This window comes from Vombatus ursinus, unplaced genomic scaffold (genome assembly GCF_900497805.2).
Source record: "Vombatus ursinus unplaced genomic scaffold, bare-nosed wombat genome assembly UNPS02014832.1, whole genome shotgun sequence".
NCBI classification, from domain to species: domain Eukaryota; kingdom Metazoa; phylum Chordata; class Mammalia; order Diprotodontia; family Vombatidae; genus Vombatus; species Vombatus ursinus.
The window spans coordinates 19,848,539-19,875,538 of NW_020954610.1; the positions used below are offsets into that span (position 1 = coordinate 19,848,539).

The window sequence follows — 27,000 nt, forward strand, 5'->3', positions numbered from 1 at the left end:
TAGTGATGATGATGATGATGATGATGATTATACAGTGATTGTCTCAGACCCTTTGAGGCAAGTAGTGCAAGTATTTCCACCTGAGGAGAAACTGAGGTTCAGAGTTTAAAGTGACTTATCCACAGGCACACAGCTTATAAGTGTTAGAGTTGGGACTAGACCCAATCAGCCAGTCAGTAATATTTATTAAGCACCTCTTAAGTACCAGGCACAGTGCTAAGCCGTTGGAGGTGGATGGGGGCGGTGGGGAGTGGGGAGAGGTGGGCAGGAATTCAAAGAAAGCTAAAGAGAGAATCTCTGCCCTCAGGGAGCTTACAGTCTAATAGGGGAGACAACATGTGAATAAAAGAGACCCCAGAGTCCTTCTGACTTTAAATCCAGTGTTTTCATTCTGCTGTAACACACTGCATCTCATGTCTAATAGAGATTCTTTTCTGTCTTTTGATCCAGATTCCCGGGGCCAAGTGATAGACCACCTATCTACACTGTAGTTGAATATTCATTGACAACAACTGCATAGGCTGAGAGGGCAAGGCAGGATTTGACTCAGGGAATTTGGAGGGAATGTGCAAAGGTAATCAGGGACCACTCAAGATGTTAAGTAGTTGAAGAGTAGCTGGGCAAGAGTGTAGGAAAAAGGAAGATATATGATTATAGGGAGAAGGCAGCTGTCATATCACAGTAATTCTTTAAAAGCAAAATGGTATGAAGAGAAAACTGAATTTGGAGTCAGAGTTTGAGTTCTGATTCGCAGACCCTTTCACTACAGTGGTCTTCCAAACCTTTTTAGCCCTCATCCAACCTCTAATGATTGCAGCCTGGGATGGTTCCAATTCCTCTAATCTTTGAAATACTGTCTTCTCTAGGTTTCTTCAACACTGCCCTCATCTGGTTCTCCTACTTTTCAGACCACTGCTTCCTAGACTCTTATTACATCATTCTCTAGGTCATGCTCACTGTGTTCTGTCCTACGTACTCTTCTCCCTCTAAACTGTCTGTCTTGGTAATCTCATCAGTTCTAATAGGTCATTCTCAGATCTGTTTATCCAGCCCTAATGTTTTTCCTCACCTCCGGTCTCATACCACCAAATGCCTACTTTGACCTCTTGAACCAGATATCCTGTAGACATCTCAAACTCAAAATATCCAAAACATCTTTCTTCACAAGCCCTCCTCTCTTCCCTATGATAGTCTAAGACACTGAAATACTCCTGGTAGCCGGGGCTCACAACCTGCTTGATTCCTTGTTCTCACTTTGTTACCCCATATATCCAGTTTGTGGTTAAAATTGGTAGTCACTCATCACTTGAACTACTGCAGTAGCTTTCTGGTTGGTCATTTCCCATTCCAGTCTCTCTTCCACTCAGCTCCCAAAGTTATTTTTGCAAGGCATAGGTCTGACCACATCATAGCCCCCATCCTCATGTAATAAATTCTAATGGCTCCAGATTATCTCCAGAATCAAATATAAAATTCTCCTTTTGGCTTCTAAAGCCCTTCACAACTTGGCCTCTTCTTACCTTTCCAGTCTTATACTTTACTCACTTTACTTCCCTTTGTGTTCTCTGTGATCTTGAGACACTGCCCCCCTTGCTGTTCCTTACACACAACGCTTGGTACCTCCCAGCCACATGCCTTTTCACTGGCTTTCTCCAGTGTCTGAAATTCCATCTCTTTTCACCTTCACCTCCACCTCCTGGATTTCCTGGCTTTTTGGAAAACTTAGTTCAAACCCCTCCCCCCCCATCTGCAAGAAGCCTTTCCTGGTTTCTTCTTCTTTCGCCCTCACTGCTAATGCCTTTGCTTTGAGATTATGGATATCTTACTCTGTAGCTTTCTTGTATGTACAAAATTGTGCTAATTCCGCCCCCCCCCCTTAGAATATGAGCTCCTTGAGGGCAGGGACCATATTTTTATCTTTCTTTGTGTCCCCATTGCTTTTCTCCTTGTTTGGCCCATAGTAAGTCCTAATAAATGCTTACTGATTGATTTTTCCTATATACTAGATGTGTAAAATGGAAATAATGAAGTTTGAATTACCCATTTCACAGTATAGTTGAGAGAACAAAATGAAATAATATATTAAAATATTCTATAAACTTATGTAAATTCAAGTTACCATCACTTATCTATTTTATCTAATCTATCTACCTATCTATCTATTTATTTTTCAATTTACCAGCATTTATTTTCTCTCTCCTGCTGGGGGAAAAAAACCAACCTTTAACAATTATGCAGTCAAATAAAACACTTTTGGACATTGATCACATTCGAAAACGAGTATATGATTCTGCATATGTAATTCATTGCATTAATCAGAATTCTTAAGTCTCATAAATCAATACATTTTTTAAAAAGTAGTGCCTAAGTATAAAGCACTTAGTGGGAGACACCGGATCTTTCTTCAAATTGAAAGAAATTTTGCAAAATGTAATCAAATAAAGCTTAGTTGAATGTTCCTAAGCAAATAATTTAACAACAGTATCTTGGGCTACCAATTACTATCAATAAAATCTGCTTCTTAAATCTCTTTATAAACTGCCATGTTTTTACTTTTCCAGTTTTCTTATCCCTTACTTACATCCTTCCCTTATTCTTCAATCTAGTGTCACTGGCCTCCTTCTTTGCAGTTCTTAGCATAATCTTTCATCCTATGATTGAATGAATTTTCACTAGCTGTTTCTTATGCCTGAACTCTCCACTCAACATTTTTGTTCATTTCTTGTTGTCAACAATTTCCTTAGGGTGTAAAATAAATGATGAAGGAGATCAATGAATTGGGCATGCAATTAAAAAAGCTAGAAAAAGAACAAATTAAAATCTCCAATTAAATATCAAATTAGAAATACTGAAAACCAAAGGAGAGCTTAATAAAATTGAAATCAAGGAAACTATTGAACTAATAAATAAAACTAAGAGCTGGTTTCATGGAAAAAAAGCAATAAAATAGATAAACTTTTGGTTAATTTGATTAAAAAAAAGAAAGCCAAATTACCAGTATCAAAAATGAAAAGGGTGAATTTATCACCAATGAAGAGGAAATTAAAACAGAAATTAGGCGCTATTTTGCCTAATTATATGCCAATAAATTTGACAATCTTAGTGAAATGGATGAATACTTACAAAAATATAAATTGCCTAGATTAACAGAAGAGGAAATAAAATACTTAACCCCATTTCAGAAAAAGAAATTGAACAAGCCATCAATGAACTCCCTAGGAAAAAATCTCCATGGCCAGATGAATTTACAAGTGAATTCTACCAAACATTTAAAGAACAATTAATTTCAATACTATATAAACTGTTTGGGAAAATAGGCAAAGAAGGAGTCCTACCAAATTCTTTTTGTGATACAAATAATACTGATACCTAAACCAGGAAGAGCCAAAACAGAGAAAGAAAATTGAAGACCAGTTTCCCTAATGAGTATAGAAGTAAAAATTTTAAATAAAATATTAGCAAAAAGATTACAGCAACTTATCATGAGAATAATACACTATGATCAGGTAGGATTTATACCAAGAATGCAGGGCTGGTTCAATATTAGGAAAATTATCAGCATTAAAAAAAATAAAATCAATGATAAATCTTCGTTAATGGATAGGAATAATTTGGTTAACTCTTCTTGAGTAATTCCAAATTGTTTCCCCGAATAGTTATATCCTTGTAGTTAGAGTTAATGTTTCGAATTTGGCAGTGAAGTATATATATATTCCTTCAACAGTAATTAAAATTATCCAGTATTCATCTTCATGTCTTTGTTCTTTCCTTTTACATCGTTGTAATTCTAATGTATATTGTTTTACTGGTTCTGTTTACTTGATTTTTTTTTATGAGTTTATATTCTTTCCCATATTTTTGGAATTCTTAATATTTCCTATCTCTTGTGGAACAATAATATTCTATTACTTTGATGGCTAAATTTTGTTTAGTCATTCCACACAAATGATAATACCTACTTTGTTTCCAAATATTTGACATTCACAAAGAGTGCTGCAATGAATTTACATATATGTAGAGTAGCTCATTCTGTCAAGATTACTTGCTTAGCAATAAGCTTTGACCCTCAGGTCAAATGGGTATAAATATTTTAGTCATTTTTATAGCCTAATTACAAATTGCTTTCCAGAATATTTATACTAATTCACACCTTCACCAAGAGTGCTATAATGAGCCTGCTTTCTCCAATGGGAATTTTGAAAATTGTGATTATGTCTTCTTTGCTTCTGTCTTTGACTCCCTTTTCTTCCAAACCTCCTCTATCATCCAAACCCTTTACGATCAATTCCCTCTGTGACTCCTTTACCAAGTTGTTGCCTCTTTTTTCATGACTTTTGTGCTTCTCTCATTTTTCCCCCTGGTTTTTCCTCTATCTCTCTTATATGATTTTTAAAATTTTTTTTGAGCTTTTCTAGGAATTCTTTTTTTTTTTTGCCTGAGACCAATTCATGTTTTTCTTTGAGTCATTGCATGTAGCTATTTTGACTTTATAGTCTTCAGAGTTCATGTTTTAATCTTGCCTCTCACCATGGTAACTTCCTATGGTCATAGTCTTTTTTAATTATTTGCTCATTTTTCCAGTCTATGTCTGGACTTTTAACTTTTTGTTAAAGTTGAGCTCTTCTTCCTGGGTAGAGGGGGCATTGTCTCAAACTTTGGGTTTTTCATGTTGTTATTTTCAGAGCTAGTTCTGGGGGTCTATAACTTTTCAGTTCTTCCAAGGTGGTGTGATCTTTGGAGAAGTGTGGTAACTGTTTTCCTGGCCAGTGCTCTGGTCTGTGAGCAACCACAAGCAGTTTTTTCCACACTGGAACTTTGACCAGAGTCGCTATTCCTCTGCAGCTGCACATTCCAGTATGCTAGTGCTCAACTCCTTATGCTGTGATGTATATGGGCAACACAACAGAATCTTGCACCCAGTGTCAGCAAAGGGTCCCCTGAAATTTCCTTCTGATAAGTTGTCTGACTCCCTTACCATCTATAGGCTAAGACAGGGGTGGGAAACCTGTGGCCTTCTAGGTCCTTGGGTATGGCCTTTTGACTGAGTCCAAGTTTTACAGAAGAAATCCTTTTATTAAGGGGATTTGTTCTGTAAAGTTTGGAATCAGTCAACGAGCCGGCTGCTGGCTTGCTAGATTAGACTCCACTGTCGCCCTAGTGAGACAGACCTCTCCTACTAACCTTATAAGTTGCCTTGGGCTAGAAAATTGTTTCACCCCGTCCTTTTGTTGGTTCTGTCCTTCCAGAATTCATTTTGAGTCACTGTTTTAAAGCTGTTAGGATAAGAATTTGGGAAACTCAAGTAAGTCCCTGCCTTTACTCCATCATCTTTGCTCTGCCCCCAATCAATTCCTTCTGAACATGGAGTCCTTCACTACTGGGCTGATCTTGCAATCATCTGACCTTGCAAATTTCCAAAGGTTGGAAGATCCAGAGGTCCCATTGGTCCACAGCAAGGTCCACTGGAGCAGTAGGGATTGATGATAGAATTTGAATCTTGAGCTGAGTGACACAATGAGAACAATCTTAGAAAGTCTTCTATAGGGATGGTAATATTTCCTGGCAGAGAGGAGTATTAACTATAGGTGACTGTAGAAGGGCATCAACCTTTGAAGCCCAGCAGAGAGCTATACTCAAGATGAACTTCAAAAGAACTATAAAAGGCAGGAGTTCTAAGGAATTTTTTAGTGCCTTTCATGCTCTCACCTATCAATTCAGTAGCTTCTTGGGGATTACAAAGGTCCCTTGTCATTTTCTCTACTGCAAACTGCATTTCTCCCCTGGAACTGTTACTCTGCTCTCCCTGTGAATGACATCTGAAGGCTCTACAGTCTTTATGGATCTTTATTATAAGGCTGCAGTTTTGTCAAGCTGAATAAGCTCATTCACTCTCACTGACATGGGGTTTTGAGCAGCTGTCATGGAAGGCACAAGAAAAAAGGCTTTGGAGGTATCCTGTTTTCAGGACTTGAGGCTCTGGAGAGGAAGCTCTAGTGTCTTCTTCCTCCTGGACGGCAGAAACTCCAGAACAGCTCATTCTGTGGGTGCTATGATGAGTTGGTTTCCTTTTGGACCCACCTCCTGTGAAATTTTTGTGTCCACTTCAGCTTCCGGCCTTCCTGACTGAAACCTGTCTGGCTCAGCCCATTTCTCCACTGGTTTTTGTTCCTTGCCAGATTTCACTCCTGCTCATGCTGTGAAATTACACCAAGTGGTCGGTTTTCTGCCTTAGATTTGGGGAAGATGCCTTGGAGGCCACATGAATGAGGCCACTGTCCAAGAGACTATGGCTCTTGTGCTGCCTCACCCTGAGCCCTGTGAGCAGTGGCACCCCATAAGCAGCGAGTCCCTGGGTGGTGGCTATGCTGGGTGCTGAGGCCTGGCCTCCACTCCTGCTGCTGCCCAAGTTACCATTATTTAATGGAATAATAGTTAGACTTTGTGCTCAGTTGTGTCTTCTGTCAATCAATGGCAGACATTTTTTTTCCTTTGGAGTTTTTTTGTTTTTAAAAATTGAAATATTCCTTGAACCCTATGATGATATCCCAGGATACTTATGGGATATTACTGGTCCCAGGGGTTTGCTTAGTTTGAAATGGCTCTTGAAAGCCAATTATTAAATTTTCATTGTGTACAATTATACTTCAGAAACCAGCAAATGTTACAAATCTGAGCTTGATTGTTTTGTTGATTGTCTGGACTCAAAAAATGATGGGTAATATGTTAATAATGCAGATTAAACTTAAAAGTTTTTTGTGTATCAATTTTTTTTTTCCCAGAGAGGTACTTAAACATTTACCAGCATACTGCTGCCTAATCCCAACACAGATGTCAAAGGCAGCCCTGGAGTAGCCCATAAATGTGGTCAGCATTGGGCACCAGGGAAGTTACTATCCTACCCACTTAACCAAGAGAGAAATTGGAACACAAGAGGTTAGCCAAGATCATTTATTCAGCCCTAAAGTTGCACCAAAATATTAAAATTAAAACAATGATCTTGAAAAGTAATAAAGTTCCCTAAGTCCCACTCGTTCTTTTAGGTGGTTTTGTTTAGTCTTTCTACAAATAAACTTTATGTGTCTGTGAATGGGGGAGGCATTTGGTTCTTGTTGGGAAGGGCTTGTCTCAGCAAAATGGAATATTCGCCTTTTTAAAAGCAAAGAAACACTTCAAAGAAAAAAAAAATCACTTCTGCCCTTGTTTGACAGAAGACATGACTGAGCACAAAGTCTAACTAATATTCCACTAAATAATAGTAACTTGAATTTATATAAGCTTACAAAGCATTTTAATACTTATTTCATTATAATTATTATCTCATTTGATCCTTACAATAACCCTGGAAGGTTAAGTGCTATTATTATCCCCATTTTACTTCATATGAGAAAACTGAGGCAAACAGGTTAAGTGACTTGCCTAGGATCACATAGCTAATAAATGTCTGAGGCTGGATTTGAACTTGAGTCTTTCTGACTCCAGGCATCATATTTAGTCTTATGAACTCTAGAATTGACTTCTGGACTCAAAGTAGGCTCAAAGTAGGTTAAGAATTAATTATTCTGAACTTTCGAGCCCACCTCAGTTCTTTCTAGAATCTTTAAATCAATCCACAAGTGATTATTGAGCACTTGGTGGGGTATACTCATCTCTGTCTTCAAGGAGTTGATAGGCTAGTTAAGAGATGAAGTGAGTATACATGAAACTAATGTTAAAGTATGTGTGCTACTATTAGATAAAAGTGCAAAATCAATGCAGGCTCTAGTATTCAGGGAGGACTTCATGGAATTTGAATTTAATGAGAATGAGTAGATAAGGCTATGTTTTTGTTCTAAGCAGAAGGGAGAAGAGAGATCTGTTAATTCTTGAGACTAGATTCTTTCAGGGTTTGGGGAAAGGCATTATTCAGCATACTCACCCCAAAGGTTGAATCATTGGAATATAATAATAAAGAAAGTATAGACATATTCAAATCTCATCAACCATTTAGCTACTCCCTAGGCACTAGGATGCCCCACTCTGGGTTACAGAGATTTATGTGACTAGGAAATCTACTACTTTACCAGCCAAGACTCAGGATGAAACTAACCCACTGTCTCTTAGGTTTTTTTTCTTTTTAATAGATTTTTAAAATTTATTTCATTATTTCTCAATTACATATATAAAAAAATTAATATTCATTTTTAAAAAATTTTGAGTTCCCAATTTTGCCCTTCCCTCCTTCCCCTTCCTCACCCCTTGAGAAGGTAAGCAATATGTAATCAATTATATATGTGAAATCATGCAAAATGTATTTCCATATTAGTCATGTTGTAAAAGAAAAACCACACACACAGACAGACAAGAAAAGTAGAGAAAGTTTAAAAAGTATGTTACAATCAGCACTTAGTTGATCAGTTCTCTCTCTGGAGGCAGATAGCATTTTTCATCATGGGCCCTTTGAAATTGTCTTAGATCATTAAATTGATCAGAGTAGCTAAGTTTTTCATAGTTAATCATTCTTACAATATTGCTGTTACTGTGTCCGGTGTTCTCCTAGGTCTATGTACTTCACTTTGCGTTAGTTCGTACAAATCTTCCCCGGTTTTTCTGAAACCAACTGCCCCTTATTTCTTATAGCACAGTAGTATTCCATCACAATCATATACCACAACTTGTTCAGCCAATTTTCAATTGCTAGCCATTCCTTCCATTTCCAATTCTTTGTCACCACAAAAAGATCTGCTATAATTTTTTTTTTTTTTTTTTGCTTTTTGGTGAGGCAATCAGGGTTAAGTGACTTGCCCAGGGTCACATGTCTAGTAAGTGTCAAGTGTCTGAGGCTGGATTTGAACTCAGGTCCTCCTGACTACAAGGCTGAGCTCTATTCACTGCGCCACCTAGCTGCCCCTACTATAAATATTTTTGTACAAATAGGTCCTTTCCCCTTTTCTTTGATCTCTTTGGGATACAGACGTAGTAGTGATATTGCTGGGTCAAAGTGTATGCACAATTTTATAGCCTTTTGGCTTAATTCCAAATTGTTCTCCATATTGGTTGGACTAGAAGATCCACTACTAGAGTAACAGCAGGGAGCTCTCCCAAATTTCCCTCTAAACAACTTTAAAAGAATTCCTCAAAACGAATTCTGGAGCAGCAAAACCAACAAAAGGATAGGGTGAAACAATTTTCTAGCCCAAGACAACTTACAAGGTTGACAGGAAAGGTTTCTCTCACTGGGGTGAGAGTGGAGCACAGTCCAGCGCAGGCCCTGCCTGGGCAAACTACCAGCAGGCCTTGGAGGAGACTGAATCTACAGCAGCCAATTCCTGCAGTCAGACCACTGGTTAGAAAGAGATTGCAGGGGAACCTTTGCTAGCCCAAGGTGCAGGACTCTGTTACGTTGCCCATATATGGTTTCATTTCACAGTCCCAGGGCAAGGAGGAGGAGGACGAGCACACAAGAGCATGTGACCAAAGAAGTATGGGGGCCCTAGTCACAGTTCCAGGGTGGAGAAGAATGCTCATGGTCACTCACAGACCAGGAAAGCAGTGACCACACCTCTCCTTAGATCATACCACCCTGGAAGAACTGAAAACTTACAGACACCTCCAGAACTAGCTCTGAATATAGTAGCATGAAAAACCTGAAACTTGGAACAGTGCCCCCTCTATTCTGGGAGCAGAGTCCAACTTTAACGTAAAGTTAAATGTTAAAAAAAAAAAAAAGATAGGAAAAATGAGCAAACAACAACAACAAAAAGAACCTGACCATAGAAAGCTTACTATTGTGACAGGGGAGATCAAAACACAAACTCAGAAGAAACAACAAAGTAAAAACAGCCACATCCAAAGCCTCAAAGAAAAATGTGAATTGGTCTCAGTACCCAAACGAATTCCCAGAGGAGCTCAAAAAGGATTTTAAAACTCAAATAAGAGAAATAAAGGAAAAATAAAAATTGGGAAAAGAAATGAGTTATGCAAGAAAATCATGAAAAAAGAGTCAACAGCTTGGTAAAGAAGGTATAAAAAAAAAAAACAGAATAGACCAAATGCTAAAAGAGGTACAAAAATCCATTGAAGAAAAGAACTTAAAAAGCAGAATTGGCCAAGTGCAAAAAAAAAAAAAAAAGGCACAAAAATTCACTGAAGAGAATAACTCCTTGGAAAGTAGCATTGGCCAAATGGAAAAGGAGGTGCAAAGCTCACTCACTGAAGAAAACAATTCCTTAAAAAATAAAATTGAGTAAGTGGAAGCTAATGATTCCATGAGACATCAAAAAACAAACAAAATCAAAAGAATGAAAAAAATAGAAGAAAATGTGAAATATCTCATGGGCAAAACAACTGACCTAGAAAATAAATCTAGGAGAGATAATTTACGAATTATTGCACTACCTGAAAGCCATGATCAAGAAAAAAGCCTCATGTCATATTTCAATAAATTATCAAGGAAAACTACCCTGATATCCTAGAACCAGAGGGTAAAAGAGAAATGAAAAGAATCTACCAATCTCTTCCTGAAAAAAATTCCAAATGAAAACTCTCAGGAATATTATAGCCAAATTACAGAGCTCCCAGGTCAAGGAGAAAATATTATAAGGAGCCAGAAAGAAACATACAAACACAAGGTTTTGTAGCTTTTACATTAAAGGAGTAGAGGGCTTGGAATATGATGTTCCAGAGGGCAAAGGAGCTAGGATTACAACCAAGAATCACATACCCAGTAAAACTGAATCCTTTAGGGGAAAAATAAGATATTTAATGAAATAGAGGACTTTTAAGCATTCCTGATGAAAAGACCATAGCTGAAATAAAATCAGATTTTAAAATACAAGACTCAAGAGAAACATAAAAGGGTAAACAGGAAAGAGAAATCACAAGAGATTCAGTAAGGTTAAACTGTTTACATTTATATACGGGAAGATGTTACTTGTAACTTCTAAGAACTTTATAATTATTAGGACAGTTAGAAGGAGTATACATAGAGGGCACAGGTATCAGTTGATTATGATGGAGTGATATCTAAAAAAATAAAAATTAAGGGGTGAGAAAGAGGGATGCAGTGGGAAAAGGAAGAAGGAAGAGGCAGAATGGGGTAAATTATTTCACATAAAAGAGGTGTAAAAGATCCTTTACATTGGAGAGGAACATGGAGGTTGTGGTAGACAGTGCTTGAACCTTACTCTCATCAGAATTGTCTCAAAGAGGGAATAACTTACACATCCAGTTGGATATAGAAATCTATCTTACCCTACATAGAAGTAGGAGGAGAAGGGGATAAGAGAAGGTGACAAGGGGTGGGGCCTGACAGAAGGGAGGGTAGATTGGGGGAAGCAGTAGTCAGAAGCAAAACATTTTTCAGGAGGGACAGGATGAGAGGAGAGAAAGAAAAGGATAAACTAGGGGGGAGACAGGGTGGAGGAAAATATACAGTTAGAAATCATAACTGTGGGAAAAAAATTTTCCAGCAAATTTCTCTGATAAAGGCCTCATTTGTCAAATGTATAGAGAACTGAATTAACTTTATAAGAGTACAAGTCATTCCGCAATTGATAAATGGTCAAATAATATGAACGGTTTTCAGAAGAAGAAATCAAAGCTATCATTAGTCAGATTTAAAAAAATACTCTAAATCACTACTGACTAGAGATATGCAAATTAAAACAACTCTGAGGTACCATTTCACACCTACCAGATTGGGTAATATGATAGAAAGGGAAAATGATAAATGTTGGAGGTGATATGGGAAAATTAGAACACTTAAAGCATTGTTGGTGGAGTTGTGAACTGATTCAACCATTCTGGAGAGCAATTTGGAACTATGCCCAAAAGGCTATAAAACTGTACTCATGCGCCCTGGGAATAACATTGTCTGCCAGATCACTAGCCATGCCTCCAGCCTCGTCCACTAAGCCATCATCTAGTGAAGAAACTCTAGTTGAGATCTGACAGAACTCTCTTTGTGTAGGTACTGTGGCCCTCACTTCCTCCACAGCCTCAGCTACTGAAGACCTAGAAAGAAAAGTTCTCATCAAGGTCTTTAACATTGTCAAATGGTTCAGCGTCAGGAAAAGATGTGGATTTTATCAATGGGAATGACAAATAAAGATACATTTCCATTTGCATTGCTCCCGAAGGACCTCTGAGTCTTTTAATCTGTGTTGAAGCTGAACCTTATATGTGTATAAATATGTTGTCTTCCCGTTAGTATAGTTTTTGCAGGTAAAGATTGTCTTGCTCTATCTGTATCTTCAAATATATTGATATACTGAGAAGAATTGTTTCAGAATTACAGAAATTTTCCAGACTGAGATGGAATATTGTGGCACATCCTTGTGCCATACCACATCATGAAAGATTTAAAAAATTTATCTTCGAAGTAGAGATAAATGCTTCACTGCGTGGAAACTCATCATATTTAAACCTCATTGAAAACTTACAGGTTATAATTAAGGCTTACTTGAAAAATGGACAGTTCATCAAAGGTGCATTTAAAATCTACTGTAATTAAAAGGTAGTTTCATGATTAAAGAATGTGTCAAAATCATGAACGCAGTGTCAAAACATAAAAAAGTAATTGTAGCAAAAGCATGTAGTGCATATTAACAATTTTTAAAGATAGAGTTGTAAGGCTTATATTGTTTAAGTCAATAAATTTAATTACTTGGTCCCAATTAATATGCACACTCCAGTAACAAGAGCTCTCATTTATATAATGTTTTATAGTTGATAAAGCATTTTTTCATATCGACTTCTCCAGATAGTCAATGTAAAGTATTATTATCCATGTCTTGTAGATAAGGAAACATAGTCTCTGAGTGGTGCTTTGGCCTGGAATCCTGGCTCTGACGATTACTAGCCACTTAATCTTAGCCAAGTCACTTTGATAAGATTATTATTGTGTACAATTATGGTAGGTCTTGAATGCCAAGCACCGAAGAGAGTTACATGGTAAGCAAGAGGGAACCATTATAAATTTTTGAGCAGGGGACCATGTGTTGAAAGCTACGTCCCAGGAAAAAAGTAATCTGGTAGTGATGTGCAGGATAGTTTGTTGGTTGTGTAATATTGAGTGATCCACCTTTTGTTTTCCTTACTATTGCTAGAAAATATACAGACCATCCAAGCTATGAAAACAAATAAGGGAGTGACAGCAGCTGCTACGCTTTTTCTGGAGTGCTTATTAAAATTTGAAGAGACTGGCTGGTTCCGGGGCTTCCTGGATGCCCTTCACGGAGCAGGTGAGTTTCTTCTTTCTGACAAACATCTGAGTAATATAATTTAGTGGCTGGTAAGTAGAAGTGAAAACAAGGAGGGGGGGAATTACCTCCCTTCTTTCTTTGCAGAAGGTGGGGGATTAGGGTTGTGGAATATTGCATATACTGCCAGATATCCTTGTGCTGGTTAGCTTTGCTAACTGATTATACTTTTTTTTTTTTTGTTGTTATGAGGAAAGACCCTTTTGGGGGAGAGCCAAGGAGAATGGAAGGAATATTTGGAAATGAAGGGAGTGGAAAACAAAAGATAGCAACAAAAAAATGTAAAGTTATTCTCCGGATATGAATTTACCTGGGTAGGGTTTTGGTTCAAAAACAAGTTTAAGGCACAAAACTTAGATGTTTTATTTTCTCCTGTTTTTTTTCCCCCTAGGTTATACTGGGCTTGCTGAAGCTATTCAAAGTTGGAATTTCCAAAAGATCGAGAAGTTAGAGAAGCCCAAATTGCTTTTGAAATTTTTACATAAAGAATTTAAAGATAACATTCATGCAGACATCATCCTTCCTAGAATTTCTGAGTGCCTAATAAATCAGCAATGTGAAGAGATCAGACAGGTATGTACAGCTCTTCAATGCTAAGACAAACAAACAAAAAACCTAGTTTATATTTTTTTGAAAGTTTGAGGGGGAAAATGCACTAGTCTTCTAATTAATTTCTTAGGACAATGGAAAGCACAGAGAATTTAAAACTCTCACTTGAAAAGCTCACTTTATCCAATAACCTTTAGTATCCTTGCCTAACTCAGAAGTAATTTACAAGAAAAAAGTCTTAAATGGACATCTCCATCTTGATGTTCTGTAGGCATTGCAAATACAAGTCCCAAATAGAACTCCTTATTGTTCCTTGCAAACCCTCCATGTCTAGGCACCCAAGTTTGCCTCCATGGAGTCATCCTTGACACACAACCCCCACCCCTCAAGACAGATAAGCTGCAAGTGTTGTTGATTCTTTCTCTGTGGTTCTTCTTAGTCCCCCTTTTTGTCACTAATTTCTTATTCAAATTAATAATAATGATAAGAATAATAACTTCTATATATTGCATTAATGTTTAGGAAGTGCTTTACCAAAATTATATTTCTCCTCTAAATAACCCTGAGAGATAGGTGCTATTATTTTTCTCTTTTTACAGATGAGGAAATTGAGGCAGATGGAGATTAGTTAAGTGACTTGCCTGGTCACATAGGATAGTAAGTATTTGAGGCTGGATTTGAACTTGAACCTTCCTGATTTCAAGTCTTGGTCTCTCTCTGTTGTACCATGTTGTATACCCTCAGTAAAATGTAAGTTATTTGAAGGCAGAAGCTGTTATTCATTTTGCCTTTGCATCCCCAGTACTTAGTATAGTGTTTAGCACATAGTAGTCATTTAATAAATAGTTGTTGGATTGAATTGGATCGAATCAATATCTGTATCCTCAACCTTTTGGTTATGTCATCCAACTATCAGTGAAATAACTAAAACTAGAAAGGAAAAGGGAAGAAAAGAAGCAAATTCACTCAATTTATGAAATGAATATAGCATTTTAGAAGGATGTTTTTGTTATTATAGTGCTACTGTTTAAACAGTTGTTAAACTACTACTACCACTACCACTACCTCCACCACAACCACCACTACTATTACTACCACAATTAAGACAAGGCCTTGCATATGGCAGGAACTTAATAAATATTTATGTGGACAAGTAATTTTTAATAATGAATAAGTATATAATTATATAAAATAATAATTATGAATTATGTAAGCTATATGACAAATTATATAAACTGATTAATAATAATTGTAACTACTACTATAATTTATTATTAAAAGTCTCATTCTATTTTATTAGAATATAGATAGGTTGGGGATAAGAAGTGGGAATCGGATCGTTTCTAAAATAGTAATAACTTTTTTAAAATTTAATTTAATTTTTTTTAAGGCAGTTGGGGTTAAGTGACTTTCCCAGGGTCACACAGCTAGGAAGTGTCAAGTGTTTGGTCTGAGGCCGGATTTGAACTCAGGTCCTCCTGACTTCAGGGCCGGTGCTCTATCCACTGCATCACCTAGCTGCCCCAGTAAAACTTTTTTAAAAAGATAGACACAAGAGAAAAGTGATGCTATGTGGTTTGGAAGACAACTTAAAGTCAAGAAGTCTTGGGGTCAAGTTCTGCCTCTGATATACTGTCTATATGATTGGGCACAAGTCACTTAACCTCTTAAGATCCCCAGGCAATTCTCTAAGATTCTAAGTTGAGCAGCCATTTATTGCTGCCCCCTTGCATTGGCAGAGGGGTTTTGTCCTCATAGGGAATCAATCCTCTATACAAATAAAGTCACAGGCAAAGATTTTTCTCATTCACCACTATTAAAAGAGTTATATTGCATTCTCAGATATGACTTCATCAGACCTCAGGGACCCAAAATCTTTATCAGAGGAACACTTCTCCAATGTTATTATGAGATAACATTCACCAATGGTAAATTAGTAATAGTTACCATTTATATAATACCTTTTAATTTGCAAAATATTTTAGTCTTACTTATTCTCATTGAATTCTGTATTAGATTCAGTTTTTGGTTGGGGAATCATCTCTGCTTTTATAATTTGCTACCAAACTTTTATAAACATATTTTCCCATAAATGAAAATGGTCTGTAATAAGGAAGATTATTTTGAGGGTTCTGTCACTAATGGGCAGCAGCATGTAATGGGAAATACAAACAAATAAAAAAAAACTGACCTAGATTTTAGTCCCAGCTTTGTTACTAATTGATGTTTAAGCTTAGGCTAAATACTTAGCCTATTTCAGCCTCAGTTACTTCTTCTGTGGGATAAGATCTGGCTAGATATTATAGGGTCATAGATTTCATGATGGAAGGTTCTTTCAGAGTCATTTACAACCTCTTCATTTTTCAAGTGATGAAACAGGTTCAGAGACTCTCAAGGTTGCACAGGTAGAAATGAGCAAAGCCAAAAGTTGAATCCAAGTCCTCTGACTGGAGATTTAGGATTCCTGTCATAGTGCCACACTGCTAAGGTCCTCTCCTGCTCTGAAATTATGTGAACTCAATATTTCAATAACCCATGACACTATTTACCAGGACTTGACTTTAAGCTCTTCTTGAGAATGTCAGTGGGAGAAATGGTACATTGGACTGAAAGTTGAGAAGCCTAAATTCTGTTTTTGGTCCTGCAATTAACTTTCCATATACCCTTATACCAATACTCCCTTAGTTTCCTCGTATCAGCATCAGATAATAGATTTTTAGAACCTTTTTCACTTGAGAACTCATGGAACCAAATTATGTTGTCATAATCTAGTAACTGTCAAGTTAGTGTTCTTTCATGCATGAATAAAAAGATTTTTCAACAAATTCTATATGCCAGGTTCAAAACAACTTAGGGAATATTGCTGGTGCAGATAAACTGGTTGAACATCTTCTTCGATCAGACAAAGAAAACTGGCCCAAAGTGCTGAAGTTGGCTTTAGAAGCTGAAGAATATGAATTTAGTAAGCTGTGGACCCTGGAGGAAGGTAGAGTGTCACAAGACAGACTGTTGAAATGGGAAGTGGGGGGATATTGAAGGAAAAAAAACCTTTGCCTCCTCCTTTTTTTGCTTGTTCATTCTTGAATGCAGGGGTAAGCAGATATGGCTGTCTCAAAGAGAAGCTGTGAAATGATATTTTGGGAATTTAGTAGATACCAACACACATAATAGTTTGCCTCTAGAACCCTAGACGTGAACAGAAGTTAGCTTGTCTTGGTATAAAATAGACTGAATGGGCCATATAATCTCAAAGGATTAACTTGTTAAAACTCATTATGACTCATTCAAAACTGACTGAGGTGGCTTTTTTTTCTTTTGTTTCTTTTTTAAACTTGAATCTTGGTAGTTGGTATAAGCTAGGAGTATATACTAGGTCTGAAGAATTTGAGAAAAATTGAATCTTTTTTTGGAACCAATCTGGGGCTCAGATTAACTACACTGATTGTCTGGGATCTCTTGAGCTGATTTAGAAAATCTGAACACATCTCCCGTGAAGATGATTCCACATCAGTCCATTGTTTCAGAGACTTGATTACTTGACTAGTAGTCTAGGGACAAGATTTCTAGTCCTGACTTTGCTTCTTACTTGGGCAAATTACTTAAATTGTTTGATCCTCAGTTTTCCCACTTGTAAAACGAGGAATAATATTTCCCTTTATGCCCACTCCAGGTTTATCATGAGCATCAAATGGGAAAATGTATATGAAAACTGTTTACTGTAAATTCTTCATAATATGTTATAATTACTTTATAAATGTGGTGTTGTTATTACATTCTCAAAAGATCCATGATTTTTATCATTCCCCAGCAATGTAGATTACATTCCATATGTGTCATATTAGACACTGTGGCCAAAAAAATTCATCACTTGGTGGCCAATTTTTTGGTGATGAGATGATAGTGGTGGTGGCAATTGTCAGAAATCCTAATCTAGACTTTCTTGGACACCTTGGACTATAAGTCTAGAAATCATTTACATAGGCACATGCTTTCTTGGTGCTGGAGTTATTTAGAGACAAATATTATAAAGGCTTGTTGAGTCACATTGGAATGAGTTACATTATAGGATTCCAAACATTGAATGTTTCTGACTTTAAGCTGGAGAATATGTAAAGAATATGTAAATATTTCATGTGTGAGATATCTAAAAACATATCTAAATATCTATATATTTCTAAATGTATCTAAATATTTCAAAGCATTACCATGTTGTAAAAGTTGAGAATACATCATCTATTCACCTATCCGTTTATCAATTTGTCTCTGTGGTATGAACTAGATGAGTAGATTTTTCTTATTACTCTTCCTCAGTATCATATGATCATCAATCTTATGGACAAACCTGCATTATCCATCCTAAATATCCCTAAAAAGATCCCATCAGCCACCTTAAATTCCCTAAAATGATGAGATCACTTGTGTTAAGATTCTAAAATGCTCATTGTCCTTGTTCAGATACAAATGGAACAAAAAATGCTGAGATGTATGATTCCCAGGGTGAAGAGAGTGGAGTGTCTACAATGCAGATATGTTACAAAGAAGAATTGGAACAGCAAAATCTCAGTGAGAATTCATGTCCACTTTCTGGTATGCAAAGTTGTTTATTCTTCTAATCAATAACACTGTGTTTTAAAAATCTAATAATGAAATATGATTGTGAATTTCTTTAACATTGCCAACAGGAACCCAACTCTAATCTCTCTTCCATAGAACAACTCTTAAGATATTTAAAGATAGCTAACTTATTTGCCCTAAGGCTCTCTTCTCCAGATTAAACATTCTTGCTTCAGCCAATCCGTGTGTAGCATGTTTTTTTTTTAACTCTTTTATTCCTTTGGTTGCCTTCTTGTATATGCATTTCAGCTTGTCAATTGTCTTTCTAAAATGTGACTCCAAGAACAAAACACAATACTACATATGTGGTCTAATGACAGCAGAGTATGATGAGACTATGATTTCCATTGTTCTAAACCACTTATAATTTAATTGACTAATTAATACAACTTAATATCATTTTAGTTTTGGGTAGAGACTGCCATTACAGTGTTAATTCATTGAAATTAATAGTTAATGGGACGCAAATTTGTTAATTCAACTTAAGATTGTGTTAGGTTTGGAAGCCTTTTTTGGGGGGGTGCTATATTAAACTTTTGATTCACTGAATTTTCAATCTATTAAAAAAAAAACCCGGTCTATATCATATAAATTGTTGTTTGGTCATGTCTCTCCTATCTTGTCCTGCAGTTGACTTTTTGGAGCCCACAGGTAGCACTTTGTATTTATCCCCATTAAGCATCTTATTAGATTCAGTCCATCATTCTACCCTGTTGAGATATTTTTTGGCTTCTGTTTCTGTCATACAATGTTAACTATCCTTCCCCACTTGGTCATATGTAAATTTGATAAGCATGTCATCTGTTCTTTCATCCATAAAATGAATAAATACATTGAAGACACCAGAGCCAGGGACAAGGTACCAAGGATATGGCAAAGAAGAAAACCCGTAATGCTAATATTAATCACAGTTCTTTGGGTATAGTCATAGGAACAAAGCTTTAGAGCTAAAAGGTGCCTCAGAGATCAGATCCAAAGCCCTCATTTCATAGAAAAGGAAACTGAGGCCCAGAGATGTTAAGTGGCTTACTTTGTGTCACAAAGCTAAGTAAGTGTCTGATGTAAGAGTCAAACCCAGGTCTTCTAGACCTGTCCAGAGCTCTGTCTTTACTGAACTGTCATCTAATCAATACCTAAGTACATCTAATTCTACTGTGATCTAGTTCACATTTCTTTTTCTTCTTAAGAATATTATTAAAGGCTTTCTTAAATGCCTTGTCAAAATTTAGATGTACTAGGAACATACTGAGATTTGGGCAAAATGTCAGGGTTGATTGATAGAACTTTTATAGAAATTTTAATAGATTTTAAATTGTAATGGGTTAATAGAAATTTATATGCTTTATAGTGATAATCGATGAGGTTATGACAGTGAATAAGATGTTCAAGGAAAAGAATGTAGAGAAAAAGAAGAAGAGAGAACTTTCAATAAAATTTATTTAGTTTAGGAATGTATAGTGACTCCAAAAATGAGAAGCATGTGGATAGCCCTACTCAATATTCTTTGGAGGAAATCTTACTTGCAGAGGCTGATTAAATCCCCTACTGATATGTTTTGACTCCTTCATAAAAACTTGGCAGTTTTATGAGAATAAATAATGATAAATTGTTACTGATGAGTCATTAGGGTATGTAAATAATTAAGGCTGTGTTTACACTTTATAGCAGTGGAAGAGGAAAGGGGAATTGTGAGTAGGGATAGAGACGACTCTATGTCTACATGTCTGCAAGTTTGGGAAACATACTCAAATGTTGTTTTATTTGGAATATAGGAACTGAAGTTTAGTTGTATTTTAATAAACATTTGATTCTGAGTTAACTTTCAGAACAAGTTACTTTTCTGTCTGTAAGAGCCAACAGAATCTTGGCAAAAGTAGTGATTAAAAATTCATCTTATTTATTTCTCATATTAAACCTATCTTATTAGTCCCAGAAATACAACATTTTCACAATTCAGTGAACAGATGTCTTAGCTGATAAAGAGGAATCCGTTTTAAAAAGAATTAACTTGGTTTATATTTATCGACAACTACCTAACTTCTCATTCTTCTTGACCTATGTTGTCCTATCCAGCATGATCTAATAGATAGAGAGTTGGATTCAGGTTCTGTATCTGACAGTGTTCTAGGCCAGGGCTTCTCAAACTTTTTCTACTCAGAACCTACAGTTTAAGAAGTACTTAGGGCAACTCTCTAAAACCAAAAATTGCAGAGAAGATGGTTTCAATAAGTAGCCATTATGTATTTGTTATCCATCATCTAGATGAGTGAAGCTATCTCTTCAAACTTGATCTCAAAAGGTATTGCTCTTCTTGACATATGCCCTCCCTGCAAGGCCCTAAGATCTGTTCTTTAAGAACAAATCTATTTATTTGACTTTTACTTTTTTCCCACTTGCCACTGACTTGATTGATCTCCCTGCCTCAGGTCTGTTTCCACCATCTTTCCTGATATCTGACCATGTCATTCCCTTACTCAACAAACTCTAATGTCTCCTTATTACCTCTGGGTTCAAATACAACTACCATTTGACATTTAAAGCCTTTATACAAACTGGCTTCAAAAATACCTTTCCTGTCTTATTATATATTACTTCCCTTTAGGGATTTTATAATCCCTCTAAAGCTGCCTTCCTTATAAAGCACTGTCGGTTTCCTTACCCTATGCCTTTGCACAGGCTGCCAGGAATGGTATTCCCTTATCACCTCTGTATCTTAGAATGCTTAGTTTCCTTCAAGGATCCCTACCTCCTATGTGAGGCCTTTTCAAACTTCTTCATACTTCTCTCCAAAATTATTTTGAATATGTTTTATGCATTTATTTTTAATGTACTTGTGTGCATATGTGTTTTCCTTGACACAATGGAAGCCCCTTGAAGGTAGGAACAGTTTCATTTTTTGCCTCTATACCTACCATAGTACTTAATAAATGTTGGTAGATTGATCCTTGTTAATTGAGGGCTAAAGTAACTATGTTAACAAGGACTACAAAGTTTATGATGAAAGCAATATACGGGAAGTGCTTAGAGTCCTTGGAAGGAAGACTTTATGTCAATAAGACAGTAGTTCCTTTCCATTGGAAAAGAGATGTTAAGAAACATGGGACTACTCCTTAGAATGATAGATGTTTAATCACTCTGCATCTTTGTCTTACAGAAATTCCTGAGAAGTCACTGAAGCCAAAGAGTTACCAGCTGGAACTTGCCAGCCCAGCTTTAGAAGGAAAAAATACAATAATATGTGCTCCCACTGGTAAGCCCACCTCCATCCTTTCTCCTCCCCATATAAGGGAAAAGGTTGAGACCTACCCATCTTTCCTACTCATATGCTTTTTTGAAAGTACTGTTATAAAACATATATGGTCCCAGTTAGTCTAATCCCAAGGTATTTTGTTGTTAATGCAATTTAAGTTTGTTAATTCAGCTTAAGGTTGTATTAGTTTGAAGTAAAAGACTAATGTGGAAGATTGTTCTGGACACCTGAACATAGGTGTGGGTATTCCTTCCACTAATGCAGATTGCAACCTCTTCATTCCTAAGTAGATGGTCTTTATGAGATTCTGTAGCCCCAAAAGGGATATAACCTGGTCACTGACATTTTTGATGTTGAACTTCTCAAGTAACCTTAGCTAGTCTTTGAAGGACAGATGTAGAGGCTATTGCCAGACCCCTACTTGGGAACCTTTCCTGCTTGGTATGACATGATAGAGCTTGTACTCAGACTAGTCTAGACTTCAGGAACCGTGGGTCACCTACATATGATGAAGTATAATAATATAACTTTGGAGAGGGGAAGGCCAGGGCAAAGAGGATTGATAGCATTGGTGGCAACAGTATCTGCCATCAGCCTAGCAGGTTTAGGGGAAGGTAGCAGGGTATGGATTTATGGATGAAGAAAAGAATTTTTAAAAGTGACCTCTTTTTTATTACATATATTATTCTCCTTCTCTCTATGTGAAAAGGATGTGGGAAAACGTTTGCTGCACTTCTCATATGTGAAAATCATCTGACAAATAACCCAGCAAGACAGAAAAGGAAGATTGTTTTCTTGGCTCCTCAAGTTCCATTGTACGAACAACAGACATCTGTGTTCAAAAATCACTTTGAAAGGCTTGGGTAGGTATAACTGTCATCAGCGTTTATTCCTTGTTTCATGGAATCAGGAAGACATGGGTTCAAATCCTGCCTCTGACACTGGCTGTGTGACCTTGAACAAATTACTTTACCTTTTCTTCATCTGTTAAAATGAGGATAAAAATGGTAACACCTGCTTCAAGGGTTGTGAGATTAAAATAAGGTAACATACATATAGCCCTTTACAGACCTTGAAGTATAATATAAATCTATTATATAAATACTATAATATTAGCCATTATAAATATAATATAAATATTAGCCATTATCATTTGGAAGTATAGTATTTCAAATTTTTTCTTGAGGCATTATGCTACTTGCAATTTTTGCTTGAGAGTCAGCACGGCATTATAAATGTAGGGCTGGCCCTGGTGTAGCACTGAGAGACTATTGGCAATTTAGCTAATGCTTCAGTGCCTTAGGCAACTCTCTAAAGTTATATGTTAGCTAAGTTGCTGAGATACACCAGAGGAGGAAATTTTCATACTGGGAGTTCTACACATGCATGGAATAAAAGATTCAGATCAGGTCATGGTTGGCCTTAAGTTGTACCCAAATTGTTAGGTAAACTAGAAATCCTAACCTCTCTAGCCAAATCTTTCCAGATGAGTAAGCAACCTGTGCAGACATAAATTTGACATTTCAGACATCATATTTCAGTTTCAGTTGTCTTAACTCTGTTTAGCATGAGCCTCCCCTCGTATTCTGAAAGAGTTAACATTCCTTCAAATAAGAGCCGTTTATGCCCAGGTAATAACTGCTTCATCTGGCATCAGCCAACCCAGCATCTCCTATTTTGGATTCCCTACTCTTACCATATTGGGTTTAAAGGAGAGGAATAGAGACTGGATCTGTGTTTTCATTGGGATAGGGTGCTCCTAGGTGAAGAAATTCCCTCCGCCATTGCAGTTTGGTACCTGCCTGATAACTCAGTTTTGTAGAATTGCCCAGAACCTTAAGAGGCTATGTAATTTGTCCAGGGTTACCCAGACAATAGGTGTCAAATCTTTCTTTTGCCTGTCTTCCTGGCTCCAAGGCCATGCCTCTGTCCAGTATACCATGTTGCTTCTAGTTGGCGTTTTTAACAGAAAAATCTCCAATCTCTCCCAGGTACAAAGTCGCAGGTATTTGTGGAGAAATAGCTGAGGACGCTCCTGTGGAATGTGTTGTTGACAACAATGATATCATTGTGCTGACCCCACAGATCCTTGTGAACAGCATCAATAGTGGGACCATTCGATCGCTCTCTGTTTTCACCCTGATGATCTTTGATGAATGCCACAATACCAGCAAAAAACATCCTTACAATGTGCTCATGATCAATTACTTGGATCAGAAACTTGGAAGATCAGCAAACCCACTGCCTCAGGTGCGCCATGAATGAAATTCAGTTGTAGCAAACTCCCAGGGGCAGCTGACTAGCTGTCCATGTAGACAGTTGAAAGAGTAGTAGCTCTGGAGTCCGAGCGCCTGGATTAAAATCCTGCTTTTGGCAGCTACAACTGCACAAATCGCTGAATCTTCCTGGGCCTCCATGTTATCATCTGTAAAATGAGAAAGCCTTTATTAAGTACCTACTATGTGCCAGGCACTGTACTAAGCATTGGGGATATAAAAAAAGGCAAAAGAAGTCCCTGCCCTTGAGGAGCTCACAGTCTAACTGGAGGATTGGACTAAGATGGCCTCTGGGGTCTCTTCAGGCTCTGGATCTATGATCTTTACTCCTCAGTGATAAGAATATGACTAATACCACCTCTTTTTTTAAGTGACTCTTATGATTTTCTTTGATGTCTCTCTCCAGGTCGCAGACCTGAAGTGCTAGTGGTTGTTATTCTCATGATTGTTATAAAAACTATTACTTATAGTCAGGGTAGTGTAATGTTCAGAGCCAGCCTTGAAATCAGGAATACCTGGGTTCAAGTCCTTGTAGTCACTTAACCTCCAGATGGCAGCTAGGTTGTGTGGTGGGTTGTCAGGAAGTTCTGGAGCCAGGAAGATCTGAGTACAAATCTGGTCTTAGATGTTTACTAGCTGTGTGACTCTGGGAAAGTCACTTAACCACTGCCTCAGTCTCCACATCTATAAAATGGAGTATTATATCACCTTCATCCCAAGGTTATTTTGAGGATCAAAGGAGATAATATTTGTAAGGAACTCTGCAAACTAAAAGCATAATTTAAATGCTGTTATTATTGTTGTTGTTATTATAGTGCCCCAGGTAATTCTTCAGCTATTGATTGCAGAACAATTGCCAGTATGCTTTGGCAGCCAGGTGGTATAGTTGATAAAGTTCTGCATTTAGAGTCAGGATGACCTGAATCTGAATCTTGCCATAGACACTTACTAGGTGTGTGACTTTGGACAAGTTGCTTAACCTTTCTCAGCCTGTTTCCTCATCTTTAAAATGGGGATAATAATAGCACTTGCTTCACAGGGTTTTTGTGAGGATCAAATGAGATACTGTGAATAACTGAGAAATGTAAAGTACTTTATAAATGTTAGCTATCATTGTTAGAGGATGTTTTTTTTGCCACGGAGTTTCCAATAGAGGAAATAACACAACATATTTACAAAACTCTTATATGTATAGCACTTGACTTTTTTTGTAGAATGTTGTCATGTTCTCTATAACATTTTTTTACATCATTCTCTGCAACAGATGTTGGCACCTAAACAACAATTCTCATCTGTTTGCTTCTGTTGACGTATAAGCAGAAGGGAGGTGCCCAGATGGGACTAAGAGCCATTTTGTACTTTTTCTTCTTTCATGTGTGGCTGTGGCCAAAATATTCATTACTTGGTAGCAATCCCACTCAAGATACTGTGGTAGATAATAACTGAGGAAACAATCTTCGCTGTAAGATTTATTAAAAAAACAGGCATAATAAATGGGTCAGTGGATTCCCCAATCTGTCCAAAGACCCTGAATACAAAGTGAGACAGATTTTTATGTATTAAAAACAATTAATCAAATAAGACCAATTAATTAAAAGAAAACAATTAACCAGAATACAAAATTAGGTAATCTGATTTCTCATTGGAGGAAAGATTAGGGACTTTCCAAGTTGGGAAAGGGGGAATGAAAAGATGAAATTAGAAAAGAAGTGTCCCACTCCCCTCAAAGTGTTTGTATTCAATCAAAGAAACATGGAAACAATAACTGATTGACCAGTATAGGTCCAGTTTTCAGATAAGACAGATAGGTTGTTTGAGTTGTATAATTGTGAGAAAACTCCTTGCATTAATCTTTGGATTTGACTGGGTTTTTGGTCAGCATAACCTCCGTCCTTAGTTAAGGTCTGAGAAGCAGGTCTAGCTTCCCAGAAACTCAGGAGTAGGTTCAAAAATGCAATGAAGTTTTTCCACAATTTCCACAGTTGAATAACATTTTCTCACAAGACATAAATTGGACTAGACCCATAATTGAATTGAAAAGGAACTGAGCTAGCTCTAGAATTGAGTCACAAAATGCAGTCAGTGTTGGTTCACTTTAATATGCTGTCTCCAAAATTAGCTTGTATTTATTTTACATACATCTATCACATGTATGTGTTGTCACCCTTAGAGAAGGTAAGGCCTTCAGGTAAAAACTATTCATTATTTTCTTCCGGTATCTCGAAGTGCATATATTAGGTGCTTAATAAATGCTTATTGATTGTTTGAATACACTTGTTAAAATGAGTATAACATATCCTAGCGAAAAGAGAACATTGGACTTGGAGCCTAGTCGTAGCTCTCCAATTAACTTTAGAATCTTTTTTTTTTTTTCAAGGCTATTGGGGTTAAGTGACTTGCCCAGGGTCACACAGCTAGTAAGTGTCAAGTGTTTGGTCTGAGTTCACATTTGAACTCGTGTCCTCCTGACTTCAAGGCCAGTGCTCTATCCACTGCGCCACCTAGCTGCCCCAACTTTAGAATCTTTATGGAAATCCTAAAGAGAGAGCCTTAGAACTAAATTTTATATTAAAAGCAATAGAAACAAAAACAGCAAGCAAGATCTTGAATTTCACACCATCTCTGGTGCCTTCTTTTTGCTTTGAAGCCATTTAATTTTTCCTGTGAGCACCTCTACAGCAGAGGTGTCAAACAGGAACTCTAGCAACTTGTAACACTTGTGATCACAGCTGAACTAGATTAGAAGGTAATTGGGAAATATTTAACAAAATAAATAAAAATACCATGAAACATAAATAATGTTAATATGTGGTTTTCTAAGTCAAAATGGGGCAGCAGGACAACTTTCAGTGGCCCTATTTTTCTTCAAGTTTGATATCACTGCTCTACAGGGAGAAAATTTGCTTTAATGGAAAGAATGCAGGACAGGGTAGGAGACCTTGGTTCTAATCATGAAGGCAATTTATTTTCCCCCATTGAGTGTTTTTGTTCTTTTGGAAACTAGGTCATAAACCAGAGTCTTTGCAGGTACCTAACTCATTCATTTACTCATTCAGCTTGTGTTTCTTGAGTG

At 36.9% G+C, this 27,000-nt stretch overlaps 1 protein-coding gene across 1 annotated transcript in view; it reads left to right on the forward strand.

Annotated features, from left to right (window-relative positions):
- The window catches only part of DDX58 (DExD/H-box helicase 58), a 58,407-nt gene that overhangs the window by 732 nt on the left and 30,675 nt on the right, over window positions 1–27,000 (forward strand). The window contains exons 2-8 of the mRNA XM_027839451.1: window positions 13,086–13,220; window positions 13,630–13,811; window positions 16,626–16,773; window positions 18,243–18,374; window positions 21,556–21,651; window positions 22,361–22,514; window positions 23,643–23,901. Coding sequence (XP_027695252.1) covers window positions 13,086–13,220; window positions 13,630–13,811; window positions 16,626–16,773; window positions 18,243–18,374; window positions 21,556–21,651; window positions 22,361–22,514; window positions 23,643–23,901 — 1,106 coding nt within the window. The remainder of the gene's footprint in view (window positions 1–13,085; window positions 13,221–13,629; window positions 13,812–16,625; window positions 16,774–18,242; window positions 18,375–21,555; window positions 21,652–22,360; window positions 22,515–23,642; window positions 23,902–27,000) is intronic.